The sequence below is a fragment of the Podarcis raffonei genome, chromosome 5 (genome assembly GCF_027172205.1).
Source record: "Podarcis raffonei isolate rPodRaf1 chromosome 5, rPodRaf1.pri, whole genome shotgun sequence".
NCBI classification, from domain to species: domain Eukaryota; kingdom Metazoa; phylum Chordata; class Lepidosauria; order Squamata; family Lacertidae; genus Podarcis; species Podarcis raffonei.
This window is the reverse complement of record NC_070606.1, coordinates 27,673,503-27,685,939: the sequence shown is the minus strand read 5'-3', so window position 1 is coordinate 27,685,939 and position 12,437 is coordinate 27,673,503. Positions and strand designations below refer to the sequence as shown.

The 12,437-nt window shown below is 40.0% G+C and overlaps 2 protein-coding genes across 2 annotated transcripts in view; both read left to right on the top strand.

The window, feature by feature from the left end:
* The window catches only part of SLC16A9 (solute carrier family 16 member 9), a 54,313-nt gene that overhangs the window by 137 nt on the left and 41,739 nt on the right, over window positions 1-12,437 (top strand). The gene's annotated exons all lie outside the window — the stretch shown is intronic.
* CCDC6 (coiled-coil domain containing 6) overlaps window positions 1-12,437 on the top strand; it is a 35,216-nt gene that overhangs the window by 19,511 nt on the left and 3,268 nt on the right. Inside the window, exons 3-6 of the mRNA XM_053388337.1 lie at window positions 844-972; window positions 5,041-5,144; window positions 7,323-7,483; window positions 11,617-11,773. Of these exons, the coding sequence (XP_053244312.1) occupies window positions 844-972; window positions 5,041-5,144; window positions 7,323-7,483; window positions 11,617-11,773 (551 nt within the window). The remainder of the gene's footprint in view (window positions 1-843; window positions 973-5,040; window positions 5,145-7,322; window positions 7,484-11,616; window positions 11,774-12,437) is intronic.

Here is a 12,437-nt window from a genome sequence, read left to right as displayed (position 1 = left end):
CTTTTAGTAATACTGTGTACTTATTTATTGGCCGTGTAAAGGCACTTTGTTCAATTAGGTTTATGTAGCACAGTAATTGGTTCCGTAGATAATGTGTTGCAGAAGCACAGTGAGGGGGGAAATACCCTATTAGCAGACATCTTGGAATAGACTGTACTTGTCAGAAGAAAAGCTTTTAGAGGGAGACTGATGATGTAGAGCAAAACTTTAATAGACCCCTGCCTGTTTGGTTAGGTACTCAGTGGGTCAGAGTGGATTGGTTAGGTGTTTCTCTGTGCTCTTAAAAGTCGTTGAGTTACAAGAGAGCTGAAGTCTGTCCCATTCTTCCCAGACTGCAAAAAGTTAGCTAGCTCTTTTGTGTCCTTAACGTTATGTAGAAGCTTTTTCCAGTTCAGCTGATCGTTTGAGACTTCATAAACTATTGAGTGCTGGGGAATAGATTCTGGTGCTGAGCGCACTTCCATTACCCTCTCCTTCCTCCTGTCACACACCAGCTTTAATTGTTGCTTTCCTAACATTATGCTATCCCTTCAGCAATCCCTTCAACAAATACATTGCTACATTTAGTGCCTTGTCACTTACCCCAATTCTTAGGAGCCCCAACAGAAATTTCCTATTAATTATAATGATGAAGCTATCCTTTCAAAATGCAATACAATGTTACTTGCTTTATTTCTTAACCATAATTTACAGATCCTTAATGTTTCACATTTTAGGAACAGTCTCTTATTCAATTTCAGAGTCTTGTTGTTTTTAAGCCGTATAAATTAAATGATGCTTATAAGTGCTTTGTAGCTCTTCAAATGCTTATGTCTTGGCTTTCAATATCTCTTCCAATCACAGCTACAGCATGAAAAGGCTGAACTCGAGCAGCATTTAGAACAGGAGCAGGAATTCCAAGTGAACAAATTGATGAAGAAAATTAAAAAACTGGAAAATGATACCATTTCAAAGCAGCTAACTCTGGAGCAGGTAAACGCTATATTACCTATATTTAGGTTTGCCATATGTCAGGAAATTTCCTGAGATGTCCTGGTTTTCGGGTGTAAAAACAGCGTCGGGGGGGGGATTTTATCGAATCAGCAAAATGTCAGGGAAAAGCCAGGTGTATGGCAACACGATGGAAAAAGCAGCAGAAACAGCTCCAAAAGCTTAAAATCACTATTTTGGGAGGAGCTCAACAATATGGGTTTGTTCCCAAAAAAAGCTCAGCAACTTTGTGGGTGTCAGGAATTTTACTTTTTGAAATATAGCAACCCTACCCATATTGTATTGCACTTGTGCCTGTGAATTCTTTGAGGCTGACTGAGCTCTGGTAAAAATGTTGGGCATTAAACACTTTTGTGTTGCACCCCATCAAATAGTAATAAACAGGGACAATAAGAAGAATATCTCATACATCTTATTGCATCAAGGTTAATTGAAGTAAAAGAAATGGCCTCTAGGTGGCAGTTGTTGCCTAATTCAAGTGCAATTGTTTATCTTCCAATGATTTGCTGGTTTACTGCAGGTTTTTAGGATGAGTTAAGATCTTCCTGTCTACCCTGCCTTTTGTTGTCTTCAATGTCCATTACAGATATAGCGTTACTGGAGTTGGTCATGTGTGATGGTCTTTGTGTGTTTTTTCCCTTATTTTAACTGCAATTTAAATTGGGAAGGAGACATTAACACAAGTGTGTTAACTTGTGTTAACTTTGCGTTGTAAGCCAGTTTGTATCCATTTCACCCAAAAAACAGGTTAAAATGTAGCAAAAACAAACACTATTGCAAAGGATTTCTGTAGAATAATAGCAATACACACAGACCTCTGTATAAGAAATCATACCGAGAGTCTAAAACTTGTTTATGTGATGACAACCACATTCTGTTTTAAATTTAAAATGGTTCTGTCATTTAACCTTAAAGTAAGGTCATTGTGTGTGGTGCATTTAGCATATTTTTTGCTGACTTCTTTTAGGTTGTGTTCTGTTTTTAAACCGAAAGCAACTCTCCACTGAGAACTAATTTTATGTGAACTTTAGTAGCTGGGAGTTGTAACAAAGAGAGGTTTGTTCCAATGGTTCACATTCTAGAATGATTCCTGGTAAATGATACATATTGGCCCAGTTAGCATGCAATGCTAAACCATGGTTATCCTTATATGCAAAAGCTGGAACAAACCCCCCACACAACTCAGACTCATTCACTTCACTCCCTTCCATCTCCTCTTCCCATGCTGACTTAAGAGGAGGACTGTGACATTCTTTACTCTCACTTTCACAGAATCCTGACTTACTGTTGCACAGGAACCAGAGACCATGACTTATAACAACTTCTGGTTAGTTTCAAAGCAAATCAAATTCAAACCAGAGGTTAGGAAGTGGATTTGCCAAGAGTTATAAACCACAATCTCTGGTTCATATGCAACAAGTCGGATTCAGTGAAAGTGAACATCATGTGACTTGCAGTTCCACACTCTGTGAGTTAATTTTCAAATAACTTTGAGGTGCTGAACAGCTTCCATTGATCTAGAAAACAGCAACACACAAGCTGCTTATGTGGAAATTGTAAATGCATTGCCTTCCAAATTTTTTCCAGCATGGCATGCTGAAGTAGCAATTCTGTGCACAAAGGGAGTGTGCAGGTATATTTTGTTTTTATTGACTAGTCTGCTGCTGCAGTTTGACTGGTCCCCTGTGGTGTAGGAAACGAACAACAACCGGATTAGCACGCATGGAAATAGAAACCTTTGATAGAAGTGAGAGCCATGATCATTCCAAAAATATTCTCTACAGATTTATAACGCTGACAGCCATAGTTGAACAAATGTCAGGTATGTTAGTATTTGTCTTTAGATGTGGAAAAAATTGATTAAGCCTATTAGCCACATACTGCAGGTTCTAACATTGCCATTTAATTTCTGGGATTAATCCAAAGGCTTTATAAGAGTGCTCTGTGGCATGCTCCCTAATGGAATCTGCATCCCTTTGCAGTAGCACAAGGTGCATTTACATTCCTACCATTCAGCCTGGCTGTAGAGCCATCAGTGTGCGTGATATGCCCAATGGATGTGCAGAACTCGAGCCAGGTATCTAAAATAGCTCCTCTCTGTGGACAATAACCTGTGGTCCTTCTCCAAGCCCACAACCTTAGTTCCCCCAGCTTCTAAACCAAGCTGTGCAATTCATTAAAGCACGTAGCTTGCACTTGCGGCTTCCAAAAGTGTAGTTGTGAAGGGCTGTCTGGATCAGAATTATGGAAGAGGACTGCTGCAGTCTCCGTACCGCCTGCCCAGTTGTAGATTATGTAGATCACAGTGTAGGGGGGAAAGGTGAACACCACTTGTCATGATACCAGTACTGATCCATCCCCACATGCAAGTGTCCAGCCAAGGTTTCTGCTGTTAGTGTGGATGGAGCAGGAAGGGGTCAGAGGTTGACCCAGCACCTGCACCTTGGCAGCACTGTGACCCAAGAAGCTGAAGCACCCTGCTTTTGGGGTGTTTCCTTTTCCCAGGAATCACCTGCCAAGGAGAGCTGGGAGCACCTATATACTGTTGCAGAAAAGAAGGGTCCTCCTTGATGTGTCTTCATAGTTCACTGGCAATCACTACAGTCCCTTCCTTCCCTCCTTCTGTGTGCCATCAGTTTCATGACCATGTTTTTGTTTCCCTCAGCACAGTTGGCAAATCTTTAGACATCTACTTGACAAGCAGATGCAGGCTTTTCAGCAGTCACTTTGAGTGAAAAACTGGTGCTTATTTGAGGTGTCTGGCAACGCTCGTAACATCTAGCAGAGGTTTGAGCCCTACCTGCCAGTGATCTTCAAGAGGCTGTTGAGCTAGTGGGCTTTGGAGTAAATTCTTTTCACACTAGAGGAAGATTTGTGCTTGGGAGTAAAAATATGGAGCTGGTTTATGTTCTGGTTCTATCATGAACATTCAGTGTAGCTGAAATACAAGTTTCCATATATGTTTTTTTTAAAATACCAGTAACCTGTGAAAGCTACAGTCCCATGATGTGATTGGAAGTAATGTGATACAGCATTGGTCTTCAACTGGTGCGTTGGGACGCACTACTGGGTCATGGCTTGATCTATGATGGATCACAATACTATATATGGTAAAAAATTAAGAAATTGTCCCCAAGTTCAAATTTGGGTTACATGTAAGTCCTAGATCTGAAAACACTGAATACTACTGGGATACAGCAGCCTTGCTAAAACTAAGCCTGTCTAGATCTGGTTAGTTGAATGGCAGATTTCCTGGGATCCCAGTGTACAAAGCCTTGATGGGATCTAAATGAAATAGATAAAATAGAGCAAGACTACTATTTTGTTTTTGTTTCATTTTAGGAGTAAGATTCAGTAAGTATTTGGCATTATAGTCTCAAGCCCAATGGACTTTATCTCACAGTTTGTATGGGACCATTCAGCCTTGCAAAGGGAGGGGAGAGTGTTTTCGGCTTTCGAGGGTGGGTGAAATCAGATGGTGTGGGCTTACTTTTAAAGTTGTGGAGACATGGGGCTGCCTTTTCCTATTTTTTTAACATAAAGGAAAAGCTTTGTCACCACTTCAAATGGCAGCTTGCTGCCCTCAGCAGCCCTGTAGAATCCCTTTGAAATTTGTGACAGTCTGACCCCTGGGAACAAAGGTACATCATGGTCAATGGGGACACGCTTTTCCCAGCAAGAATGCTTCTTGGAAATGATGCTTTTTTATGATGGAATATTCTTCCTCAGATTTCAAAGGTATGTCACTAGGCTACCCCTTGGTGTAAAGCACTGTACAGTTCATTTTCTGTAATTTTCATTTTCTGCAGTGAATGGTACCAGAGCAGTTAATCATTAGGAAATCAGAATACAAAATCATTCAGATGGTAGTTTTAATGGAATTACATTCACATTTAGGCTGTTACTCGTCTATCGTGTAGGACTGCTTCCTTTTTAAGGTGGGTGGGTTATTATTTTTTAATAGATGTGGTTTATGACAAGGGTAAGTAAAGGCCATCTAAAACTGCAGTTTCAAGCTCTCTCTTTTTATCCACAATTTCTTTTTCCTAGCTAAGACGTGAGAAGATAGATCTTGAAAACACCCTAGAACAAGAACAAGAAGCACTAGTGAATCGTCTCTGGAAGAGAATGGATAAACTTGAGGCAGAAAAACGGTCTGTCATGGCTTTCTTTCTGCAGCTTCCCCCTCCCCCAATTGTGTGATAAAACTCGAATATCTCACAATACCTTTTAGAGAAAAGAAAGCTATTTAAGTAGCAATATAGTAATTAAAATAGGAAAGCTACATTTTTTGCATGCATTGATGCAAATAGTGTTTGATTGAAGATAAAAACCCTCTTCGGGCATCTGTCTGAACATACCAGGGTTAATTAAAATTACGTAAGGGGTAGAACTATGCACACAAGCCTGCTCCCAATGATGTGTGGCCTCCTCTCTGCCCTTAGCGCTGTGTGTTTGAACTAAGTGCTCTTTGAAGCCTCTGCAGCCCTCATACTTGTGGACCTTGGGAGTGAGGCTTGCTTGCGCAGTCTGCCCCTCAACAAACTTTGAACGTTCACATGTTCAGGCCAATGCTTGAGAAGGACTATAGAGAAGGTTGCTGAGTCATGCAGTAAGGAGCAGAGCGGATTGCTTGTTGGTGCTTATTCACCGGTAGTCATCCTCTGTGTCCTGTGACGAGCTTCGGCTTAATGTTACGAAACTCACTTGAAAACAAAAACATTAATATTCATGTAACAATCCTGACTAGTCTGGCTCTTCATAGGAACTGACATTTTACAGCATTCGGGGGATTTCACAGAACTAGTCAAGTCTTTGAGGCTATGAATATTTGTGATGGTGCTGTTGTTAATCTAGTTAATGAAGAGGTTAGAGTGTGATCTCTCTTGGCCTTGTGACAGTTTATTTGATCTTTCAGATCACATTGGGCTGAAAATGCTTTTTTATGGCCTGGCTATGTTATGTAGCATGTCATGTGTTCTTTTGCTCCAGTTTGCTTCAAATGTTGTTGTTTTTTAAGCATGGAGTTCTCAGTGCTAGCTGTGTAGTCAAATTGTACCCATCTGATTTAATGGATGGATTTTTTCTTAAAATACAAAATGAGCAAGAAATTGCTTTTCATATGAGTGATATGTAAAAGGGACTTTAAAACAACTTTTTGAATACATTAATGTTGACTTGTCCATTAAGAGTGCGTGAAGACACTAGGTGAATGAAAACGATAGTTTTCAAAGTGGTAACTTAAATAAAGTATTCATCTAGCCATGTTGTAATCTGATTATTTGAATTACCGTCACATGTATTGGAGGAAATTCAACTAATCCCCTAAATCCTACCACAGATTTCTGATCAGGTGTGAAAGCGTTTTTTAAAAATAAAATAAATAAAACAAAGCTTATAACTTGGCATAAGATACCACCTCAGCAAGTATTGACTACAAGACTGAGGGTATGGCTGGTAATTGCAATATATTTACCATCCATCATGTATCAGGAAATACGTTATTCAGATTTAGTGTCTGCCGTGTACTAACTAGGTGGCCTTGGGCATTTGCCGTCCTTGTCTTTCAGCTACAGACCTCCATTCTGCAATATGATAGTGATAACAATAATTAGATTAAGTATCAGAAGCACCTTGAACATTCTGAAACGCTAGAAAAAAAATTGGTAGTGATGACTACTACATCAGTTGTAGCAGCGATGTGGACCCTGACATCTTAAATATATCATTAAAACTTCACTCTTCTCCCATCAGCTTTGTTGCATTTATAGGATCAATGCTGAGTGGTATTTTTACTTTTTGCACAGAGCCAGAAAGGGGGGAATAAAAGTTCAGTCAGGTTTTTAAACCATTGTTAAAACTAACCTATACTGAAGTCTTTAAACCTATTAGAGATTCTGTAGAATTTGTCTGTGGCCTTCTCTATTGTCTGTTAATGGAAGAATACTAAAATGTGATGGCTCGTTTCCTTACATTTCTGTAAGGAAGTTTTAATACTGTATTTGCAGTTTGTTGAATTGGCAAAGCAAAGACTCCACATTAGGTAAAAGTATGGGCTGGCAAAACATGGTTTGTCATTAATTCCCCATTCCCTCAATGCTTTAGACAACTCCCATGATCCCTGGTTGAAGCTGAATGGTTCACGGTGGCCCATGCAGTGAACAACACACCATGTTAATTTTTCAGGAAATGAGTTTACCAGAAAGAATGCTGATAATTTCAAACCACCTTGCTGTTTATCTGTTGGTGTAATATTACAAAGAATTGAAGCAGAATGTACCAGTTGGCATGTTTGATGTCAGAAGATAAAATCTCATTTATCTTGATTTCAGAATTCTGCAGGAGAAATTAGACCAGCCTGTTTCTGCTCCTCCATCTCCAAGGGACATATCAATGGAGATAGACTCTCCAGAGAATATGATGCGGCATATCAGGTTTCTAAAGAATGAAGTAGAGAGGTTAAAGAAACAACTCAGAGCTGCACAGTTACAGCGTAAGTCCTGTTTGCCTTGGCTGTGTGGTCTTACTCTTAATGCTGAGGTGTGCTTTTCATGAACTGTCTCCTTTTCAAGTTGAAATTAATAACTCAAGGACCAAGTCAAAAATACAGTAATTCGTTTGTAGTATGCTAAACCATTTCCTTTTGTTCCACGTGGGTAGCTGAACAAATTTTAGTTGGACAGATCCTTTGGGCAGAACTGAAACAATTTTGTTACAAAGTTACATGTGATCTTATACATTTGAATATCTTTGCTAAAATGCAATCATACTGCTTTGCTTTGCCTTCAGTAAATATACAGTAGACCGCTAGTTTGATTGCTATGCTATAGTGAAAACATATTGGACAGTATCCAGTGAAATATACACCCCATTTGCACCCTAAATCTGTTCTGGGGGTTCCCCAACCCTCTGGTGACAAGGAGAAATTCCATTGTTCAAGCAGAAATTCTTGTGCTGGCAGAAGCACTTTAGTTGAACACCACCCTTAGGTTCTTCCAGAATCGGCCCTACCATTTTGCAGCGTGAGGCACCCTCAGTGCTGGGGGGAGGGGTAGAAAGCAGCTTCCTCTTGAGTTATTTATTTGATTTCGTTTATTAATCACTTCCCATCAAATAGCTCAAAGGGATTTCATAATGAAAAGGTGGGGGAGGAATAATGGAAACAGTTTAAAACTATTTTATATATACTGTACAAACAAAAACATTTCCATGTGTAAAAAGTTAAAACAATTTCAGCTGCCAGTCTGTTCAGAGTCATTAGGTGGAGTGGGGTATGCCCAGTTTTGTCCTTCAGCCAGCAAGCTGTTTGGGCCATCCTTGGGTCCTGCAACTGCCTAGGAGCGTAATCTAAGATCTCTGGTAATGCAACCCACATGCCTTTTGCTCTACATCATCATAGCCTTCAAGGAACAAGTGTGGACATCTTATGGAGAAACACTGTCTTGTGCATTTCATGTGCACACATGGTGACTAATAGTCCATAAATAACAATAAATAAGTGACCTATTGTGTAGAATTGCTATTCCCACCCACCAGAACAACAGGCAGTTCATTGCTTTTGACAGAGCCTTGAATTTTATTTTGTATTGGCCTCATCCTTGCGATATCTGAATTTAAACAAATAGCTGTTTTTTAAAGTGAGATTTAACTGTGTGTGTCTGTGGGTTTGGGGTTGTTTTTTTAAGGGCGATATCCATTGTTGGTCATAGTTGGAATAGACCTACTGAAATCAGTGGACTTAAAGTATAAACTCTAAGTATGACTTTGTTGGATATCACCCTCTGAATCTGATACCCAGAAGAATGTTTTTATTATTATTACTCCCAATTTTGGTTTCTCATCTGCATTTTGTGAGGGGAACAGAGACTTAAGTGTACACGAATGAAGGCTTATATCAGTTTTATTGTGTTTAGAGATGGGATTGGGGCGGAGGCTAAAATTTGCCCAGGACCTTATCTCAGATTTAATATGAACAATAGTTTAATGTTCTTATTTCCTTTGGGTGGAGTGGGGAAGAACTGTGCAAACAGTTGCCAGTTCTCACTGCTCTTGGATGCCTGTGTAGTCATCTTAATGAATGTGATACCCCTGTTTTGTCCTTTAATTCTTACTCTCATATTTTTAATTTAAAATCTAATAAAGCACTTCGGAATAGCAGTGGATTTTTTTCAGCTTCGCTTTCTGGGGAATAATGTTTTGAATAATATATTCTTACCATTTGGAGGAGAAAGTATGTTGCATACTGAGACCTTGTATGCAAGTTCAGAAAATTAATATTCTTCATCCCTTAAAGGAGATGACATTAATCTCTCTGTACTTGTCGGTCTCTTCTGTGCATTGCCTTTACTTTACTGTGCTTAAAAGTGGGAACAAGGGCTCTGAGTAATAGCTGTGTGCAAATGCTGGCCTGATTTATTGCCACGAGGGTGGATCTTGGTTTTGCTCTTCACCTTCTGAACATTCCGTTCTTGTCCTTGAGTGACCTGATGAACAAGTGAAGCTCTGCGTGCGTGGAGGTGGTTGATTTATCATTGCATATGCCACCAAAAGCAATCATAAAAAGATCCTAACTAACAGAGGAGCTGCAAAAAGTACAGGAGGTCTTTGGAAGCTGCTGTAATTTCAGAATGGTCCAAATGACGTAGGAGAGAGTTCTGTTGTACCCTTGACCTGTTTTGGGCAATTGATGGGCCACCATGAGAACAAACTACGATTTGCCTTGAGTGGCTTTTCTCAAGGTGTGAGACTGAGGAAGAGGGAAGCTCTCCCAAGTGAGAGCTGTGAGAATTCACTTCTTTGTATGTGGATTGAAAATTAAAGATCTCATGGAGGGCTATATATACACAATATTGTGCTTTATTTTATTATTTTATTTCTCTTCCTTTTCTCTTTCCCTCGTTTATTTTTCTTTTTATGTTGTTATTTTGACTAGTGTTTTTATTTATCATATGTTGAAAATTCTTAATAAAATGGATTTATAAGAACAAACTGTCATTGACCTGACCAATAGGGCTCTTCTTATCTCTGTCATCAAATTTCAGCTGGGACTTTTAATTCTACTGGAATGCCTTCTTGCATTTCCTTTCTGGCTCAGGAGCCTTTTCTCTGGGGTTCCTCCCCACAACATTGTTGCCCCATACCTCCTCTCAATGTGGCACGGGTCTTCTGATCTTGTTTCCGCATCATGGTGGTAATATGCAATGGGGGCCATTTATGCAGTCAAACAGAGCCAGTGGGGCATAGTCCTCATGGTTTTTAACATTTATACACAGCCTTTCCATAAAAGATGCCCCTAGGATTGTACTGGACAGTAGAGGCTTCATCATGAAACTTGCTGGGTGGGCCTTGGGCCATTCAGTGTATTTGAAGCTAACCTTTCGCACAGTTATTATTAGTTTATTATTTATTAAATTTGTATACCGCCCTTCATCCAAACATCCCAAGGCGGTTCACAACAGAAAAAAATAAAAAACGAGAATACAAAATACATAAAAGAACAAAAACAGACAAAACCAATAGCCCCCCTCTTTTTCAGTGAGTATACTTTGAGGACAACCAACTTTGGATACAGCCCAGCCTATCCAGGATGCTGGTGGTCCCTCTTACCTCCCCATAAGACACAGCAGCGTCACTAATATTGTTAGCAGTGAACCAGAATTAAGGGTTGGGGGGATGCTTATGTGCTGGTGAGGATAATGATGATTTCCCCCTTTCATGTCTCTATAACACACCACAACATCTTGCTAGTTATTTTTTAATAATTTAATGATTTTAAATATTAGGCACTATTACTAGCAACGAACCAAATTTCTGGTATAGGGAGGAGGGGTCAAACCATCAACTACTTAGTTACTAACCGTCTACTCTTTTTGTGAAAATAAATTGGGTGAAATCCCAGGGAGATGGGAGAGGGAGTCAACAAATGCAAATAGATAAATCATGCCTTGTGCACTTGGGGATTTCTGTAAGTGTGAAAGGGTTTCAAGGTTTTAAATTATCCTTTTAAAAGGGTAATACATTTTAAATGACGTCTCGCTCCAAACAGTTTTTCTCATTAATGTAGTAATGGCAAACCACTGCTGTCCAGCAGGCAGCTCTCTCTCCAAAATTAAAGCTTCTGGCTGAATGCCTGGTTCTAATTTCATCACTTCTTCAAAGTGGAGAGTCTTTCTGTACTGCTGCTTGAAAATGGAGCAACAGATCTAGTTCAGACTACCATTTTAACCCAGAATGGGAAGCCTTTGGCCCTCCAGATGTTGTTGGATTCCAGCTCCCATTAGACCTAGCTAGTATGGCCCATGGTCAGCGATGGTGGGAGTTGTAGTCCATAACATCTGGAGGACCACAGGTTCCTATCATTGACCTAACCCATCATTTAATGCTTGCAAATAAGCTTGCATGACCAAAAAGACCAAAAACTTCCATTTTCCCTTTACAATAAACTCTGCATCTCTGCTACGTATGAACTTGTCAAATGGGGGTCAGATTGGATCAAATCAATCCACATTCTCATCACTTGGAAAAGGCAAGATCTGAACTCTAAACATCAACCTGTATTTGACTATGCCTCCAGAACAAAACGTGAGTTTAGTAATAAAAAGGCTGATCAAATTTTTGATTCTTCAGATTCAGAGAAGATGGCACAGTATTTGGAGGAAGAACGCCACATGAGAGAAGAGAACTTAAGGCTCCAAAGAAAATTACAGAGAGAGATGGAGCGAAGAGAAGCCTTGTGCAGACAGCTGTCAGAAAGTGAATCGAGTTTGGAAATGGATGATGAGAGGTTTGTGTTGCCCGTATATTTAGGTGCTGCAGTAAGAAATCAAAAGCAGTCTAAAAACCAGGTTTCTAAAAATGGTACTGCCATAAAAATGACATCCCTTGTCAAGTTTCCCCCCTCTATCATGTATTGGACACTGTCCCTTATGTCCCATATTATTACGCTGTGCATTTCCCTCCACGTCAGCCGACCTGGTGGAGCTGGGGAGGGAAGAGACACAGCATAATGATACTGGGAGACAAGGTAAGTTGTAATTAGCTGTAGGGGGGAGCGTTGTGACACAAGTCTGATGTTTTGGGCAGCTGTCCAGTTTAGGGATAACTTAGCAAATGATATATATAAAATCAAAGTAACAGTCGAGCCATTCAGGCCAGAGCATAACAAGATTTGAGCTTCTAAAAACTGACCACTCTTCTCAGTTACTTTTGAGTAGTGACTTCATGGTGCACCTCCTGGCAACCAGGTCATTTGTGAATTAAGCTAGTCTGTGTTGAGGACTGCCGAAAGGAAGGAGCACACACTAGATCTGTTATGGCTGGCACCCGGTCAGATAAATCCAAGTCCCTTCTGCATTTGGTCACTGCACTGGCTTCAACTGATACGCATAAATTTGCTTATGAACAATTTCTCGGAAAGAAAGCAAACACACATAAGCACACTGCGGTAG